The sequence below is a fragment of the Nematostella vectensis genome, chromosome 9, assembly GCF_932526225.1.
Source record: "Nematostella vectensis chromosome 9, jaNemVect1.1, whole genome shotgun sequence".
NCBI classification, from domain to species: domain Eukaryota; kingdom Metazoa; phylum Cnidaria; class Anthozoa; order Actiniaria; family Edwardsiidae; genus Nematostella; species Nematostella vectensis.
Genome location: NC_064042.1, coordinates 10,058,540 through 10,077,838, shown reverse-complemented (window position 1 = coordinate 10,077,838; position 19,299 = coordinate 10,058,540). Strand labels below are relative to the sequence as shown.

General features: G+C 38.6%; 3 protein-coding genes and 1 long non-coding RNA gene across 9 annotated transcripts in view; 3 read left to right on the top strand and 1 right to left on the bottom strand.

The window, feature by feature from the left end:
* Positions 1 to 3,358: 3,358 nt before the first annotated feature.
* Positions 3,359 to 7,692, top strand: LOC116611635. Its single transcript, XM_032372059.2, has 4 exons — positions 3,359 to 3,903; positions 4,525 to 4,618; positions 5,822 to 6,186; positions 6,941 to 7,692. Exons 1-4 carry the CDS (start codon positions 3,423 to 3,425, stop codon positions 7,126 to 7,128), a joined length of 1,128 nt encoding a protein of 375 aa, XP_032227950.2. The 5' UTR covers positions 3,359 to 3,422; the 3' UTR covers positions 7,129 to 7,692.
* A 394-nt stretch (positions 7,693 to 8,086) lies between these two features.
* The window catches only part of LOC5503821, a 24,772-nt gene continuing 13,559 nt past the window's right edge, over positions 8,087 to 19,299 (top strand). The window contains exon 1 of the mRNA XM_032372061.2: positions 8,087 to 8,690. Within this exon, the coding sequence (XP_032227952.2) occupies positions 8,213 to 8,690 (478 nt within the window). The 5' untranslated portion in view covers positions 8,087 to 8,212. The remainder of the gene's footprint in view (positions 8,691 to 19,299) is intronic.
* On the top strand, positions 11,681 to 18,513 carry LOC116618767 (PAB1-binding protein 1-like). 6 transcript variants are annotated; one of them, XR_007313645.1, is made up of 8 exons: positions 11,681 to 12,785; positions 13,158 to 13,319; positions 13,738 to 14,394; positions 15,169 to 15,222; positions 15,397 to 15,425; positions 16,264 to 16,404; positions 17,720 to 17,909; positions 18,280 to 18,513. XR_007313645.1 is itself a non-coding variant. In XM_048732199.1 (6 exons), exons 1-5 carry the CDS (start codon positions 11,803 to 11,805, stop codon positions 15,207 to 15,209), a joined length of 492 nt encoding a protein of 163 aa, XP_048588156.1. In that variant the 5' UTR covers positions 11,681 to 11,802; the 3' UTR covers positions 15,210 to 15,222; positions 15,397 to 15,478. The 6 variants fall into 6 exon arrangements, 2 of the variants coding, with proteins under 2 accessions (XP_048588156.1, XP_048588157.1); XR_007313646.1 differs by lacking the exon at positions 13,158 to 13,319; XR_007313644.1 differs by lacking the exons at positions 11,681 to 12,785; positions 13,158 to 13,319 and having other exon boundaries at positions 13,353 to 13,835; positions 14,205 to 14,394.
* The window catches only part of LOC125572171, a 3,718-nt gene continuing 2,900 nt past the window's right edge, over positions 18,482 to 19,299 (bottom strand). Inside the window, exon 3 of the long non-coding RNA XR_007313648.1 lies at positions 18,482 to 18,815. This is a non-coding gene — a long non-coding RNA (uncharacterized LOC125572171). The remainder of the gene's footprint in view (positions 18,816 to 19,299) is intronic.

Genomic DNA, 19,299 nt, shown 5'->3' with positions numbered 1-19,299 from the left:
ATAATGTAAGACTTGCCACCATTATAGTAATGCACTTTCAGTCCTTGTTAAATCTTTCAGAAAAGCTCTTGTGGGGAAGATTATGCTGCCACTCAAACAGTCTGCTATTTCCCTGTAATAACAACAGTCTGTCATTTTGCTGTAATAGATAATTATATATAATGATAAGGAAAATATCCTGAAGTTTTCCTTTTAATGATAATATCTGCTACATTCATGGCTGTGTTTTGCTACTCAAAAGCTTTATTGTTAACTTTTGTCTACTGTAAAATAACTTAGTTTATACGATATTTCGGCAGGCCAATACCTGCCTTCTTCAGGTTATAAATGAGTTACAATGGCATGTTATAGCTAGTATATGTACAAAGTTCATTGATGATTAACTAACAAAAGGTAAAAATAGTAATTGAGTGACAAAGTACAAAGTTCATTGATGATTAACTAACAAAAGGTAAAAAACATGCCATTGTAACTCATTTATAACCTGAAGAAGGCAGGTATTGGCCTGCCGAAATATCGTTCTAAAAAACATAAATCTGCGTTGTTGTCGACTTTTTCTTTTAAAGGTTTTATTAATTAATCAACTGTCGACGCAGACCACAAGGTCCGACGCACACCAGCAGATAGAGGCTGTCCGGTGGTTTCTTCCTACGTTGTTGAAGAGTCACATGGAGTTTTGCATGGAGTTTGTGTCGGAGAATTAAGAGATTAAATGTGTTGAAATGGCCGACAACCGTCTTATAACAATTAATTTTTTGAACTTTTCCATATTAGCTGCAAACATGCTACTCTTACTATTAAATATTAACTGCAGGTATTGGCCTGCTAAAATATAGTGTATTACAAGCACCTCTGAATGTTGCCAACCTTTTTCTTTTAAATTCTGTATTTGTTCCTAACTGTTGAAACAGTCCACAAGATCCAGCAGGATAGAAGTTGTCAAGTCGTTTCCTTCCTGGGCTTATTTGTTCCATTTTGTATACATTCATTTGGCATGGTGTTAACACAACTTCTAAGAATCTGACATTTCTTTGGTGCAAGTCCAGATTTTTCTCTCCACAGACTGAAGCAGGGCACCAACAAATCCTGGTTATCAATGTCATATTTATCAAAGTCATATTTTATTTTTATAGTATCAATTTTCGAATTAGGCTTAAAGAGAAAAAGAATTTACACAAAAAACTTTTACATGATTATTTTTTACAATTTCTTACCAGATCAGGGCAAGTTGAGTCGAGGGCAGGTCATTAGTGTTGATATTCATGCGTATCATGACTAAATTCATTCTTATACAAACACAATTACTTACAGTTTTGAAGAGCTGGTTTAATATAAATGTAAAACAAAAAACAAGACATAAACTTCCGTATGTTACTTCTTACACTATTGTTAGTTAACTAGCAGTATCAAACACCTTATGAATGATAATATGGCCTCTCAGCGAAAGAATTTCGAGATCGCAACAAATGATCACTTATTTTCGAATTTATTACTTTGCAAGAGCAAGAAAAAACGTCCTCGTAACAACGTTTGAGTCCACTTATGGAGAAATAAATAGTCCAGTGCTAGTAACTAAATGTTTCTTTCTCTGCGACAAAAAGGATCCAGAAATAAAAAGGCATTTGAGGAAGTAGGAAGACTTTGAAAAGCAGGCGTCGTTTTCCCCCTTCTCGGCCGCCATTTTGGATTCCTTGAGACAAAGTCAATTTTTTCCGTCCTGTCATCTGATTGGCTAATCCGTGCGTCTAAAAATAGCCTGATTATAGGAAACGCCGTGACAATTATTTGATACAGATGATACAGATGATTGCCCCTACTTATGAGCCCCTGTGGGTACTTATCTTTTTCAATCTATTCTGTTTTAAGGAGTTATATGGATTATAATAAATACTCTGCTATTTTTTTTTTTTTTTGCAATTTTGACGAAATGAAATGCTTCTGCCCTCCCACAGTTATTTAGAACAGTCAAGTGATTACTAGTGTCACGGCGTTTCCTAGAATCAGGCTATTTTTAGACGCGCGCGCACGAACGGGCCAATCAGCTACGTTGACGTTGGTCGCGCGCGCGAGTGACGTGAGGCTGCACGCGCAAATTACAGTTAGAAAGAATATTTCTTTATCCATCATCCGTCGCTTTTGTTTGTTCAACAAAAGAATTGCAAGCCAGAATTCAAATTCGTAGGTAAAACTGGATTCATCATTGAAGAAGAGAGCAACAAAAGTCAAAGTACCGAAGAGAGAACATAGCTTTTTGTCTGAGACTGCGCGTGCAGTTGAGCTCAGCCAAAACGTCAGCACTAAGGTCGCATCTGATTGGCTAATACGTGCGTCTATATCCTGATCCTAGGAAACGCCGTGACACCTATATAATACAAGAATGTGATGAAGTTGATTGCCCCTACTTATGAGCCCTGATAATTAATATTTTGATTCTAGAACAATTTCGAATTGAACCGGATATTTATGTGACGGCCGTACATCAGCAGTCTAGCGTTCCCAAGTGATTGGGTTCTCTTATTCGGAAAACGTAAAAGAACCGATGAGGCAGGACGCTATGATCAGGCTCACAGCGGCGTAGCCAGGATTTTTAACAAGAGGAGGCCCAGAAGGGACTTTCAGGGATTTCATATCAAGAAAATTAAGCCAAAAATTGTCGTTTTTGCCAAACGCGGTCACTTCCATATAAGGAAACTAATTTATCCCTTATTTGGAAAAAAACTGTATGATTCTTGGCAATTTTAAGGTTGCCGTACCGCAGGTGCTTCGTAAAATTTATGACTTGTATTCAGAAGAGAACAACAGTGACTGTGATCTTTTTTGGTCAATGGAGAAAGTATCTAAAAAAAAAAACCCTAAGATTCCTCGGTACCAGTCCCTCAAAACGACAACGTTTTCTTCATTTGTCTCCTGTATATTAGTTAATGTCTTATATACCTATATATTACTTTATTTTTGGCTGCTAAGGAGTGGAGGGGGCCCCGAGGTCCCTAGGCCACCCCCTGGCTACGCCGCTGAGGCGCGTATACCCAGGGGGAGTTGCGGCTGAGAGGGGGGGGGCTGTCAAAGGTGTCATATTGGTAAAGATTAGTATTTGACAATCCTTCAATAAGACCTCAGGTCAAAAGTGAAAGATGAAGATGGACCCAACTACAAGAGCCCTCATCGGTTCTTTAACGTCATCCGAATAAGAGAACCCAAAGCAACCCGAATACATAATTCTATAACCAAGTCAATCCAGTCTGACTCCAATCACTCACACTCAAACGTATTGACTGACAGCAAAAGAGATAAGCCATATCCTTTCTTTATAATGGCAAAAGATCAATTATGGGGATATGAAATTACGTTTGGTACCTAGCACGGTACGCACGATTATTCTCAAGACGTAATGGATTAGTCGCTGAGCTTCTCTTATTAGTGAAATGGCGATTATGCGGTATTTACTAGGGGCTGTAGTCTTTTCATACTTGGTCAATAACGCTATAGGGGAACAACAGTGCATCCCACTTAAAGACTCCTTACTAGAAGTTTGCTCTTTCGCAGGATACAATACAACCTTCCCGATACCGTCAGATATCAAACTCTCGGAAAAGAGCAAACAAAATGTACAAGGCATCATCAGCTATATGCTGCAGTCCACGGAGAATTGTTCAGTAGCGCGGTCAGGAGAGTCGGTAATATGCGCATTGATTGCTCCGTATTGCAGACCAGAGGGTGATAAACCCTTCTTGCCGTGTAGACGAGTGTGTTCGGAGTTTATGAAGCGATGTGGCGTTGATCCCGGGAACTTCTGGATTGATTATTTCATGGCAGCGTGCTCGTTATTCTCGAATAAGACTGCGGAAAGTGGGGAATGTTATGAGCCCGATGGTTTTGCGGATTATTATAATAGCAGCACAACTGGTAAGTTGAGAAACAGTAACAAGATCAACAATCAACAACAGCAGAAACAACAGCAACAGCAAATAAGAGCATAAAAGGAATCAGTTTAAGAAAAGATAAGCAACAACAGCAACCAACTTTGCAGAGTTTTAACAACAATTTAGCAGGTGGTGGGCCACTGTCGGATGTGCCCCCCCCCCCCAAAATTTTAACAAAATATAAGGAAATGACCTATAGGGGCGTGGCTGTGCCCCCCCCCCCCCCCAATATTTTCTTAATTTTTCTGTATTGTGCGCCCAATCTGACTTGGCCTGTTATACGGCTCTGTTAAAACAACAGCAGCAGCAACGAGAAACAACAATCAAATATACCACCACAGCGAAACAACAATGCTATCAACGACAGAAGTCACAGTCACAACAACGACAGCAACTCCACTACAGTCATACAGCAACGATAGCAACACAACGACAGCTATAACCACACATAGCAACACATAGTATGTAGTTTTCATATTAAATCTATGAAGGCCAACCCACCCTTAAGCAAATCGTGGCTACGTGCCTTTGGAAACAACATATATGGCCTACCACTATAATGCTATAAATTCTATACAGATTTGCGTTCATGTTTTATTTTCAGGAAAACTTGAAAGCGGCTGTACCAAGATGATTTTTCCTTTTTGCAAGGGCGTAGGCTTCACTTATACTGCAATAACCACGTCATACCAGCTAATGTGAGATTCACATTTTTACTATATTTTCTTCTGTCCCTTTTCTCGTCATCAATTATATCTTTAAAGATAGAATTAAGCATACCCGTGTTAACAGCGAAAATATTTCTGGCACAAGCAGCCAATGACTAGCAATGCTGGTATTGTTTGATAGAAGTTGCAGCGATCTCTGCCAAGCGAGTATTGAGTTCTGTACAGAGCCAATCTATTAAATTACTAAAACAAATATTTCCCCTTTTTTCTCCCTCTGAGGGACGATTACTAGTGAAATTCTCTCGAAAACAATAGATGTTTCTAAATTTCCCTCATGCATTAAGGATGAGGGAGATTTAGTTTATAAATTTCCCTCATGCAAAAGTGTATAGGAACTTTAGTTTTACAATGAGGGAAATTAAAAAAAAAAAGACAAAAAAATTTTTTGTCTTCTAAATTTCTCTCTACATCAGTGCATGAGAGAAATAAAGAACAAAGATACTTGTCTTCTTGTTTCCACCAGAGAAACAAATAGAAAGCAGCTTCCTGGTTAGCGCAGGAATAGACCCTGTACCAAGAGAGCAGAGAATTTGATCTCATGACACCTAAACAACGTTAGACTAGATCCATGTGGGATGAATTTGATTGCTGTACGCATGCGTGCTAATGACGTCAAAGAACTAAGCTGTACATATGTAGAGCAACTATGTAAATCAACTATGTTAAAAGAATTGTTCGTGAAAATGTGGTAGTCTCTTGAGGGATAAAAAGAACAATGTGTATGCAATGCCCTGATCCATCGAACCGTGTTCGCTCATGCAACCTAATATTACTCGTAATTGCGAGTTTATTTCCTCGATGATCATGGTAATACAAAGTTATAGCATGGCATATCGGGAATTTAATTGCGAGGACATTTATTCACTAAATTTCCCTCGTGCCATGCTATAACTTATAAACATATGAAATATATTTCCTATTTCTCCTGCTTTCACAAGTGAACTCTCTTCTCTTCCTTTAACCCCTCCCCCTGTCCCTCCCTGCCAATAGGCTTGCCGTATCTTTCACTAAACAAACTACAGACTCTCTCCCCTCCCCTCTTTTCTCTTTCTCCTAACCCATTTAGTTCCTGAACTCGAGATCAACCGTGAGTAGGTGTGTGGCATCTGGGACGATATACAGGAAAACCGGTCAGAACACCAGTAACTAAATACCTTGTCTCTTTTTGCATAGGATCTATCAATTCTATTACGGCAAGAAATTCACCAACACCTCCACAGACAGCATTATTCCTCCTAATTCGTACATAGGACGTATACAACAACTGGGCGAAGACTTTCCAAAATGCGCAGACAGGCTCCGACGCTTCTTTTGCGGCGATCAATTCCCTCCTTGCTTTCCCGAAGAAGGTCCAAGATTCTACACTATATGCCAACAGTACTGTCACCAACTTGGTCTAGAGTGTCCAGGGCTGTATAACACATTCATCGGACGCTATGTTTCGGCCTGTGAGATCCTAGCGTTTGGTAACACATCACATGGGTTTTGTAAACATACCACGTGGCCAACGCCCATGAAATGGCTTAAGTGGTTCAGAGGTGAGACCAGAGCACCCCTCCCCCCAATACATAACGCGCTACCCGCCACAACCATAATGAATAACCTCGTGTCTATTACGATGTGCGACACCCCTGTGTAAGTGCTATTTTCAGATGTGATAGATGTCACATGACGAAAAGGCCAGTACACAGGATTGTGGGGTGGGTGGGTGGGTGGGGGGGGGGGGGGGGGGATGCGGGATCCGAAAAAGTGGACCTAATTTTTTTCCGGAGGGGGGGGGGGGGGGGGGGGGGTGAGTTCTCTGATAGAAATCTGACCACCCCCGAAAGAACAAAGAGGGATTTTTTTTATGTCTTTGCAGGATGTTAATTGTCGGATTTGGCTACATACCAAAGTGATCTAGCTTATGCTTTGTAGTTTTGTCTACAAATAGCACGTCTATTGAAAACTGAAAGTAGACCTTCGGCCACCACCCCTCCCCCCTGGGAACGGGCCTGGCGAACGAGAGTGGAAACCCTCCTAGGAGTTCACTTATAAAAGCTGTCTTTATGACAAACAATTGATTACGATTGGAATTTCTAGATTAAACAATGGAACAGTACCTCCATTAGACAGACACCCAATCTATAACAGACACTGTCCAAAGTAGCGATTTTAATTGGTCCAGAGGGTGTCCGTTATATGGAGCTTCCACTGTCGTTTGGTTGCACTTACGTGAGACTTCTTATTTGAGACTTTAGGTTACCTTATTAATAGGAAACATCAGACAAATTTCCTCTTTGATATTTCCAGATCAACCACAGCCACAACCGACAAGCGTGCCACTCGCGCCTGCTACTAAAGTGTACGTCATAGTCGTCGCCGTCGTCGTACCCATAATCCTTATCGCGCTTATCGTGCTTGGTTTCCTGGCCTGGCGGCAACACAGGCTACCCATCTTTTGCCTAAAAGGGCAAGACAAGGAGGATCTTGTTAAGTGATGGTATAGTCAATTAAGCGCCTGACTTTTGATCCAGAACAATCTTCGCAGCGTTACAAAGGAAACCAGAATAAGTTAAATTCATAACTATTATACAAGCATTATGAGAACTAATTCCAAAAGAAGATCTTGTTCAAAAAAGAAAACCAGGATGATTTGTTAATGGTATCATTATGTGGAAATACATGTTGGAAATACATTGTGATCGGATAAGCTTGTCTGGGAATACAGCATGAAACGCATCCCAGCATGCATGGCAAGAGCCCCTCCAGAGGGAACCCGCAACACCAGACGGATGTCTCATCGCAGAGCACTTCGTTTTTGGGGGGTGGGTTTGGGGTGTCGATTATATAAATATTTATTAACAGTTAATGTTACGCGAATGCTATACAAGTTTTTGTTGTATTGTTGTGCTGTCGGTGGCCAAATTCAACCAATTTTTTAGTGTCAAAAGAGGCTATTTTATGAAGATTGCAAGTTCTTATTATCGAAATCCTGACATCAGATTTAAATATTTTACCTGGCCTGTGCTAGTACAGAGTAATAAATACTGAAAACTAATATATAAAGGGACCAGCTAGGGCTGGATTGGGCTAGATTTTTCTATCAATTTCTCTAACAAGTTCTGGTTTGAATCTTTTTTTGAGAGAGCCCAAATCGATCTAGCGCTAAACCTAAAAACTGCGTTAGTTTCTTCAAGCAAAGCATACAATTCCTCTACGTTCGTGCGCTAAACTACGTAATTTTCGAGCAAAAAAAACGCGGCTCACGTGCAGAATTGGGTCCGCAAAGCAATTTAGAAGAATAACCTAAAATAAAAAGATAAAAAAAAAAGAGTTTGACCTGTTTTGTGATTTTTGGCGCCAATCAGAAAGCATCCAAATGACACTCAAAGCTATTTCTGTTACTCTCGAGACCTCACGCGACTATAAGTACGCGCTTATAAACAACCACTCTGGGTTTTGTGCATTCAAGCGTACACAAGTGTCACACAATCTATCCGACCCTGGTACGAAAACCCCCAAGCTGCTTTGACATACTCAATCACACAGGTTTCCTTCACGGATAAGCGCACATACACAGTCATGGACTCCCGCTCAATTCTCTTCGCCCTTGTGACAATCTGCTGCTTCCACGCTATCGAGGCAACCCAGACGTGCCGTCCAATGGAGGATACCATCTTCGAGGGCTGTATGTCCTCGGGGTACAACACAACCTTCCCTATCCCCCCAAACATCGACCTCTCAGGACGCGCCAAGTCCTTTGTCAAATACTTCATCAATTATTTTATGCGACGCATGGAGAATTGCTCCGTTGCTGCCATGGGCGAGTCTGTGCTCTGCTCGATGTTCGCACCTTATTGCCGTCCTCAGGACTCTGAGCCATTTCTTCCCTGTAGACGGGTATGCTCTGAGTTTCTCAAGAGATGCGTTGGAGATATAGATTTCTTTTATTTAGAGTATTACGCCAGCTCTTGCACGCTACTCCCTAATGCGACCGCGGATTCGGGAAAGTGTTTTGAACCGCAAGGATTTCACTATCACTACAACGCCAGCACAAAAGGTGAGTCATAATGACTTATCGATTTCTTTCAATGCTTAGATATTAAATTTGATACGTCAGGTGGCTCAAAGACAGTAAAAATCCGAGTAACTCGGCTGCAATCCCATTGTATGCTTGAGACCGCAAAATTAAAAAGGATTTTATTGTATAGATTACACCTCCCTACACACCCCTTTCTCCAAGAGACAATTTATGCTATTTTTATGAAAACTCAAATCTCGAGAAATGCATCTTAAACCCAGTGAGCTATGTGTGTTGTTACACCTAAAAAAAGATCGCTTGTTCAATTGTTTTGACTAGAATTCGGGGTCATTGAAATGGATATATCCTCATTGTTTTGTTTTCATCCCCTTTTCAAGTGAAATCCGGCTCCTTCAACAAACTGTTCGTAAGTTGAACTGTTAATTTCGTAACATTTTAAAGCCTGCTCATATATCACAGTTATCGAAACCTTTCGCTCGTAAAGGAAACATTTTTTAATATCTAAGTTTATTTGTCTGAGTTACTGTTTGGCAAACAAGCAGCTTCGTTGTCATTGTAATAATAACTAGACGCATAACTGCGTGAACTCGGGGTTTTCATGGGTGATTTTATGTCGAAAATGATGTAGTGCAGATCAAGCAGCTTTGAGAAAATAATTCATTTTTGTTTTATAATTATTATAAATCAAAGAACACAAACTCATAGCAACACATTGTTGTCCTGCATTTTGTCCAAACATGACAGCATTACCTTGGCTATATGGTGCTCGTATTGTCTTACTAGGATCAACAAGTTGTATATTATTTGGTTCGTGTATCAATCCTCTTTAATTTTGAATCAAAGTACCTTCTTCTCAGCCTTCCGAAGTTGATATAGTTATGCAAATTAGAAGATCTGGGAATATTGCGACAGATTCGATGATAAACAACCCATCTTAGCTTTCTACTTTTGTTATGTAAGCGTCTTAGAAATCGTTTTGGTATCCTACTGGGCTCACGACTACGACTACAACGTACATGTCGATAATTATAATAAACAAACCTTGAATAACGAGATCTGTACAGGACCCGAAATGATCCCAGGACCCGAAACGATCCCAGGACCCGAAATGATCCCCAAAAGTACCCCAACTGATCCCGGGACCCGAAACGGACCGAGGAGTCCCCGAAATCAACCCCACGGAAATGCAGTAATGGACAAAGGGAAAGCAGAAGAAGCACTTCCAATTCTTAAAGCATAATTTAGGGTTGACAGCCAATCTATTTCTAAATAACATGACTTAAAAAACTTAAATTCCAATACAATACTTCTATTTATTACATTGCCCCGGCGGTAAACCCATAAACAGAGTCCTAAACAAATACACAACTTTTAATTGCTACTGAAAGGAGTACAACATAAACATAGCACAGCCAAAGCACAGCCTTGCTCAGAACAACCAAACTTTTGACCTTCGAAACATTTGCAGTTCCAACACATGACTCTGACACTATAAATCTCGTTTCCGGTAAACATCACCCTAAAAATCTATATTCATTTGACAACCAAACGTGTTTTTCACCACGAAATCCATGTTCACACGAGCGAATATTTACCGACAGCCGGTTTGGCCGAGAAGATGGAATTACAAAAGCACACTGAGTAATGCACACGAACAACCCTTTTACTACCGTTGCAAAATATTAAGAGATGTGGCTTTTGTTGAAAGCAATATGTGAGTTTTGAATTTCATTATGTAGTAGTGCGTACACCACTACATGATTTCTCTCTATCTCTCTTTATGATAGGTCTTTCATTCACCGAACACAAACAAACATTTTCCTACGGGAAAGCAGAGGCATGTCTAATCTTTGGAGACATTCGTTTATGGCTTGTTATGTATGAATTATTTATTCATGCCTGGTTCTTCAAATTACCATCACGGGAATTTTTATTTGACCCCAATTGTTGACTCAACCAAGCTGTCGAAAGCTGTATTTCCCGCGCAGTCGTATATAAAAATCTTAATACTATGGTTTTAGTTAATTCAAATTTCTGGATAGTGACAAAAATGACGCTTAAATGTTTCATATGTTTTTAAAACTGAAAGCCAATCCTTCCACATTCCTTTTGTTTGTCCATTACTGCAATTCCTTGGGGTTCATTTCGGGGACTCTTGGGGATCGTTTCGGGTCCCGGGATCAGTTGGGGTACTTTTGGGGATCATTTCGGGTCCTGGGATCGTTTCGGGTCCTGTACAGATCTTGTAGTACGTGTAATGTTTATTGTAACTTCTGCATCATTGTATACACCATAAACAGTCATACAAATAGTTTTATCTAAGATATCACAATCACTAAACGATGAAGTGACAATAGTTTGAGTGTAGTTATCGAAGAATTGGACTGTATTGAACCCTAATAAAGTTAATATCAATACTATCAAAAGGGTAAAGCAAAAAATATTTCCTTGAATGAAAAACAATAACAGAAGCAATGTACTTAGCATTAAGAAAGAATTGATAGTCTTTGTCAAGCTCTCCTCACTTTGATAGTCACATGGCAAGCTATGATGAGTCTTTTATCCTCTCTGCTAAATAAAATAGTTGCAATCGTCGGTTTTTCCTCAGTAGAATTCTGTTCGCATTCCTTAGAGAAGTCCTTTGTAGTTTCAGATCCTGTAGAATCAGTTAGTATAGAGTTCGCTTTTGATAAGATTGGTAGCTTGTTTGATAGATATTTCTCGATAAATTTCACGATAAATTTCTCGATAAATTCGCGGTATCTCTCAAAATGCCCTTTCGAAAAACGCTCGACATCTTTTAGTGTGGCTATACCGCGAATGGTGAGTGGATTTGTAAGAGATTTGAGCGTGTTTGAAGTTAAATTCATGTCTTCCATCTCGTATAAAGACGACACCTCGACGACACCATGTAAAGATAGCACATGGAAGTTGTGATTGTCACGTGATTCGTACCCAGTGCATTCTAATTTGGCCGAGACAATTTGTGTACCAAATGCGACTACCATGACAACATGGTCTCGAGAATGAATTAACGATTATCCTTAAATGTTATTTGACCACTGAATTAATGATAGTCATTAATTCATTGTCATGCGCAAGGCGCGGATGCTAAGGTGTTGTTGATCACATGGTTGACTACTCAAGCATTCAATTGCAAGCATTGAAGCAAGCGAGGATGACTGGTAAGCGAGGTCGATACCTTTTGAAATACTTGGCTTAAAACGATTTGTTTTGTCAATTGTTCATTGAGCGTGAAATTTTTATTCAAATATTTGATCTCTCGTTTTGACAAACTTCGATTTCGTAGTTCAAATGCGGGAAAAGTATAAAGAAATCCTGATCGATAAGTACGATGATCTATCACGTGTGGAATGCTTCGATCGTTCAACGTGATCCGAAATATTTCTGAAATAAGCTTACAAAAGCAATGGAGCATATATTAGCTACCATGCGATAATACTCTCGTCCATGGTCCCCATACAGCTGCTTTAGTTCAAGAAGAAAGGTTCCCAAGTCAAAGTTGTTTGCACGTCTAAACCATCCCTGTTACATTATCTTCGGCTGCTAAACTGTTATAGCCAAGTTGGCTTAAATATGCGTACCAAATGTACTAATATGTTATTATAAACCAAATATATATTCCGAATACCATGCTTTCTATCAGCGCTATTTTATAATTCAGGATAAATTGCAGGAGTGATATTAGACATCTATTTAGATACTTCATCCATCCTTATGCAGGACTCCCGGATATTGTGATATTATCAGATACTTTCTAATCAGATGCTATTAGATATCCATTTAAAGATACCCTCAAGCTCCTCCTCTATGCGGGACCCCACGAACTCGATATTAAATATAATTATCCTCATTTTTACTAAGAGATTACATTGCCAGCAATAATTTACACAGAATATATAAAAATATAGATTTTTTTAGTGATATGTTATGAAATTCTGTTTATGGTAATGTTATGCTTACTTTACAGGCCATGCAAACTTTACAGGCCATGCAAAAAAAAAACTTTAATATATTGTAACACATTTTATTACTTTTTTATTAAAAGACAAACCACAGACACCAAACAAAAAGATAGTACCGCGGCTTAAGGTATGACATACAGTGTTTGACTCAATAAGAAAGTCTCATCTTTTTTATAATTTATCATGTTTATAATACTGTATTAATAGTTACTGCTAGTCTTCTATGCATCATGTTTGTGAAATTAATTACGCTAAAGATTGAAAATTGCTGCTCTTTTTTTCTCCAGGTATGCGCATAGAGTGATGGGATAGCCTCTATTGTAACATGGAAAGCAGGCATTGTCCTGAGCATTATCTGCTTTACATGTCACAATGGTGGCCATTGTATTGAAGCGGATTGTCTCCAATTGATTCTGTGTGCATACCTGGATAAAAAAGAGCTTTGTTCTTAGTTGTATGATAATTTATTTTATTAAAATTTCTGTTTTTATTACCATAGGCCTGTCCAGAATGTGGTACAAATTGTCCTACTGCATGTCGCAGCTGCAAAAATGAAAACTGCTCATACATTTTTGCGAAGAAGGTCAAGTCGAACCATGATGCTATTGAAAAGAAAGGGACAACCAACCCAACCAATCAGAAAGACATGATGTATTATAGGGTGTGTGATATTAACAATTACAATAAAATTTTTCATCTATTATACACCAAGTGTCAAAGTTCACGTTTTCTAGTATCTAATTTTGGTAGAGGGTGCATCACCTGAACTTGAAGAAATTTGACGGTTTCCCCAGGCAACAATGATGGCAACAGTACAATTTAAGTACTGTGAATTAAACTAAACCGGAAGTCACACAACTTTTGCATTCATTCATGTCAATATTTACAAATGGTTTACATAGAGTTTGCTTTTTGTTCCCTCACATTTTGCATTCACATTGTGACACTTTCTATGATAATAAAGCTTTCATTGACTGGAACCTTGGGAAAGCATTGTTTTGTGTTAAAATAGGACAACAAAACCTGCTGTTTCCCTCAGTCCCAGTCAATAAAGTGTTAATTAATAGGTTTTCTTAAAGGTGCCAGCTCAACCACACTGTGCACCATGTGCAGATAAAGGTGTGTATGCAGAACCACCATATCGCATTTGGAACCTCTGTGTGTGAGCAAAAGAAGGGTAAGGTGCCAGCTCAACCACACTGTGCACCATGTGCAGATAAACACATGTATGCAGAACCACCATATCGCATTTTAGCCCAAGATTTATGTCTGCAAGAATGGTCAAGGATTACATAATTAATAAGTTATCATTTTGCATGACACAATAATAGCAATTAAGCGAATACATGCAGACATGCACACTCAGCAGTCTTCAGATTATGTAATCAGTTTATTATGTTGCAGCTAAATGTAGTCTAATAATGTATCCTTAGACTATTGCACTGTCAGCTTAAATTTAAGTTCTGTCCCCTCAAGTCACATTCTTGGAGCATGTTTCAAATTTCATACTCTGGCCTCACAGCATTGCATATTTATTTGATTCTAGGCAGACGTCCTGCATCAGAAACACCAAAATGACATTGTCATTTTGACATTTAAAAAACATGGTCTGGGCACAACAGTAGAGTGCTATGGCACAGAAGGTGCCGGTGCAGCCTTTGTTGGGCACGAGGGGGAGAAGCCTGCCCATGAACTTGGGAAAATGGTTAAGAAAATGTTTGAGACGTTTATGGAAGGTGAGACTAAGGACTGGGAGACCACAAAACATGGAACCCCTGGTCCATGTACCACCTCCTTGGACCACCCCTAAAACTGCCTAAAAGCTGAGACAAAATGAATTTGTGTGAATAATATAACAGCAGTCTATGTGCCTCTACCGCCATCTTGGAACATTATCCACTAACCATTCCTAATGAAGGGTATAAGAGGAATATATGTTGTAGGGGTGTAAAGAATGTCCCCACCCCAACCCATTCTCCCATATCCTTTATAAAGAGTTTGCTATTTGTTTTTCTCTTCTCACTTCAAACTTTTTTCATTTCTTACATAATTGATCTTGACACAATATCAAAATTTGTGTCCGCTCCACTATTTTATCAAAGCATTATTTCCATTTTCAAGTTTTAGTTGCATTATTGAATTTACAGTAACAAAAATGTTTGGGTAATTTTTAATGATGGCCGAAGTTGTTGAAAAAGGTTGTTTAAGCTTTGTTTTTTGTGTTTTATCATTGTCATTATTATTGTTATTCACACAACTGGCTTTCAAAATGCTATAAAAAATTAGTCACAAATATGACTGAAAATGTTGAGGAAAATGATCAGTTGTACAAGTGATCCATAAAAGTCCAATATCAAACCATGATTTATGATACCACCCGATGTTTTTCTTATTTCAAGTGGAAAAATTTTCTTATGAAATGGGAAGGGTGTCAAAATCACACGAATTACCATAAGAACTATAACATGCACCCTTCTTGTTACTAACACCAATAATTTTCCTATCATTAGAGGCCGTTAGGACAACAACAATGCAATATCACTTTGCTTGACAAGCTAAGCTTGGTGAGTGTTTTTTTTATTTCACTTTTTTTGTTAGTTGAAAAATCAGGGAGCTATTTTTACTAGTTGCATGGGAAAGGTCAGAAAGTATACTGACCAAGAGTAACAGCCGAGATCAGTATTGTCAGATGCCCCTGTAGCAAAATGTCCTAAATCATATTTACTTTTATTTTACAGATCCTGGAAAGAGAGGAGCTCCCAAAAAGGTATAATTTAAAATTTGTATAGGCGGATGCATTAAGATGTCTTTGTCTCATGCTGAAAAATACAATTAGGGGCATCTTTCACTGGATCTGGAAAGGAGCACAAGCACAAGACTCCAATCCAAATTTCAAACCTTTTGCCACCAAAATTCTCAGGTTTACTGAAGGGTGGTTAACACTAGTGACCTTGACTGCACTAATCATTTGACTGCAGTGTTGTCCAGATGGAGTGGGGGCATAGCGTTTCTCAGTTTTGTTCAAGTCTAATCCTCCACCCTTCCCCAGGACCATGGGGGTAGGGGTTTCAATTGACTAGTGCATAATGGTATCAGATAGGCATCGTTTTGGCGTTCTCTCTTATACATTTCTTAAAAGATAGTAGAGGATTTAAAGTTAAAAAGTCCACTTTCTTTGTTGGTTTTCCAGCTAGTCTTCCAAAATTTTGCCATTTGTGAATATGTATAATCTGGTGTTTTCTCGACAAACGTGAAATAATTCCAAGCCCTTTCAGCATGTTAATTGTATGCTTCACTTTCAGCATGTTAATTGTATGCTTCACTTTCATCATGTTAATTGTATGCTTCACTTTCAGCATGTTAATTGTATGCTTCACTTTCAGCATGTTAATTGTATGCTTCACTTTCAGCATGTTAATTGTATGCTTCACTTTCAGCATGTTAATTGTATGCTTCACTTTCAGCATGTTAATTGTATGCTTCACTTTCAGCATGTTAATTGTATGCTTCACTTTCAGCATGTTAATTGTATGCTTCACTTTCAGCATGTTAATTGTATGCTTCACTTTCAGTTAATTGTATGCTTCTTCTCTATGGTATTTTAGAGATGCCATAGCTGCAATGACAGCAATGCCCTTGCACGAAGAGTTTGTACAACGTGCAAGGCCCCTTTCCCTCCCCCAAAAAAGAAGGAAATGAGGGGGGATGGGAATATCACCCACCAAAGAGGACATCTTTTCGATAGGGTAAGATTAATTATTATACTGTATTGCGTAATCATACAAAACAAGCTTTAGAAAACAATCTTTAGGAGATTTCCCGGACAACTCCCGTTATATGTTCATTAGAATAGCCAATGAACAGGGTGGTAAAGTGTGTCTTCGTGAAACGAGATATGGCCGTTTTACACTGCCGAGAAACATGAAATCGTCCATTTTCCATCTCCGTGGAACGTGATCTAACATGATTTAGCAGTTTTGAGTCTACGTGAACCCAGATCTAGCTTATAGTTATTTTCTAGGCGCTGTTTGTTTCAGCCAGTAAAACGTGGAAAGCCATTTTTATGTCCGTGAAAATGTCATCCATACCCCCCTTTACCACCCTTAATGAAAGATACCAAACAGAATATGGAGCAATGAAAAAAGAGAGTAAGAGAGTGGAATGTCTTTGACATTAAAAGAAGTATATTTATTAGAGGGTGCACTGCCGAAACTGATGTCATCATGTTACCATTTTAATTATTATTACTAGCTTGAGTTGTTCGCTAAAGTTTTCGATTTTGCAGTTAAGAAATGTTTGTCTTTGTAGTAAAGAAATCCAACTCTTTTGATTCCATGTTGAACTTTTTCCTTAGTATTTCAATGGATATATCATACAATGATGGCAACGACTGCAATACACTTATTTCAATTAACATTAAAACTGGCTAAGCATAACTGTATATCCGCTATACTCGGTCGGTCGATTAGCTGCAAAGTCTTTACAAATGCCGAATTATGTTATTTAGTATTCTTTCTGATCTATCATTTATGCCAAACAGATATATTTTGACCGTTTCGTAGTGGGCATACCACGGAAACCGAGAAATAGGCTGGATGCCATAGACAGTACACTAGTTATATTTTGTCATTACCACTGTAATCATCATCATCCTCATCATTATCATCATCATATGTCATCATTATTATTATTGTTGTTGTCGTTGTTGTTGTTGTTGTTGTTGTTGTTGTTGTTGTTGTTGTTGTTGTTGTTGTTGTTGTTGTTGTTATTATTATTATTATTATTATTATGTAAGTAATTTTTATGCCTTTACTCCCAATAATAACAATTACACAGATAGGCAGAGGGCTATACTGCAGCTGGCTCTTTTCGCAGGCAAGACCAGAGACTATATGAATTTTGGCTTTTTTTCCACAGTGGCTCAAATCCGATAAAAGTCTTTAATAAAAATTGTCCATGATAAATCACCCTTACGAACCAGCGAACGCTGTATTATAATAACTGTAAGAATATTTGTTTAGCAAAAGAAGTAATTATTTTTGCTTGTATCATGATCCACAGGCAGATGTCCTTCAAAAGGAGCACGGCGTGGATGTGGTCGTCCTTATGTTTGGACGGCACGGCAAAGGGACGACCACATCCTGCTACGGCACAAGAGGAAGGGGCCTGAAGTTTATCGGGGACCAGCAGGAGGCCAAACCTGACGAGGATGGCCAACTTGCCTTCCGCTTGTTTGATAGATTCATGAGAGGTCTGTGATACAGATATCTTTTTCCACAAAATTTACAGAACAATATTTAAACTACTAGGGCCCTCCCCTAGTAAATTTTTATATTTACCATATTGATTTGTGTATGCTGTATTGATAATTGCATAAATAAAGTAGTCCCAGGGCAAAAGACGATTCAGAGATGCTGAAATTTATCAACTTTTCAAGTTCAATTTCAAGTCAAGCTTTATTATGATCAGGTTGAGGCGGACCGTCGCGTTGTGTTTATGATACTGAGCAAATTCTCTTTTAAAATACTTAAAAGTAATCTCATTTTATTAAATAATCCCAATTGGTAAAAACAAGAAAAATTCGCCTCATTTGATAACAAAAACTAGTTTGTCCATTTCAGCCCAAAGAAAAACACCCGCGGCAACAACACCACCCACCGGGTCACCCGCGGCGACAACACCACCCACGGCAGCACCCGCGGCGACAACACCACCCACGGTGGCACCCGCGGCGACAACACCACCCACGGGGGAACCCACGGGGGCACCCGCGGCGACAACACCAACCGAGGCGGCGTCAACATGAACATAGCATGCTCCATGTACAAAACAGAATAAATCAGTTTATTTTTCAAGTCTGTTTTTTTGTGTGATTATAACTGCTTAACCAGGGGCCTGTTTCTCAAAGTGGTATTCTCCTTGATTTCTCGAAGGCATTTGATACCCTAAACCATAACATTTTACTTGATAAAATGTACAAATATGGAATTAGGGATACCCCACAATAATGGTTTTCAAGCTACCTAAATGAAAGAAAACAGTTTGTCAAATTAGGAAACACTGAATCGGACCTTCAACCAATTACCTGCGGAGTCCCACAAGGGTCAACACTTGGACCTTTGCTTTTTCTTCTATACATCAATGACCTCCCACACTCCTAAAAAAACTGAAATTCAGGATATTTGCAGACGATACAAACATTTTCTATTCATCTAAAAATCCTAAAGATTTAGAGCTAACCATTAACACTGAACTATTAAATGTAATCAAATATTGCAATGCAAATAAATTATCCATTAACTTTAAGAAAACTAACTACATTATTATTAAATCACCTAGGAAGAAAGTTAGTATCATCATCACAGCCTGTGATATCGAGCACAAAAGTACTATTAAATATCTTGGCATGTTTATTGACAATCACCTTAAAAACAATCATCCATGCATCATCATTAAGGGATACGAGGACTTATTTTTAAACAGGCACTTTTTCCGTTTATTTTACAATGGTTAATGTAATCTAGATATTCTTTATATGTAATTATTTGTTTCTTTATTTCGTTTAAAATGCCCACATAGATTTAGCGCTTTACAAATAAATATTATTATTAATTAAACTGAAAACACGAGATTTTTGCACT

Excerpts from the sequence above, each read along its gene's own strand:
- LOC116611635 (XM_032372059.2), top strand. The coding sequence starts at position 3,423 with ATGGCGATTATGCGGTATTTACTAGGGGCTGTAGTCTTTTCATACTTG. Across the intron at positions 4,619-5,821 it reads ACCACGTCATACCAGCTAAT|GATCTATCAATTCTATTACG; the intron begins GTGAGATTCACA and ends CTTTTTGCATAG. Across the intron at positions 6,187-6,940 it reads ATGGCTTAAGTGGTTCAGAG|ATCAACCACAGCCACAACCG; the intron begins GTGAGACCAGAG and ends TGATATTTCCAG.
- LOC116618767 (XM_048732199.1), top strand. The coding sequence starts at position 11,803 with ATGGTTGACTACTCAAGCATTCAATTGCAAGCATTGAAGCAAGCGAGG. Across the intron at positions 11,858-12,741 it reads GAAGCAAGCGAGGATGACTG|ACAAACCACAGACACCAAAC; the intron begins GTAAGCGAGGTC and ends TTTTATTAAAAG. Across the intron at positions 12,786-13,157 it reads AGATAGTACCGCGGCTTAAG|GCCTGTCCAGAATGTGGTAC; the intron begins GTATGACATACA and ends TTATTACCATAG.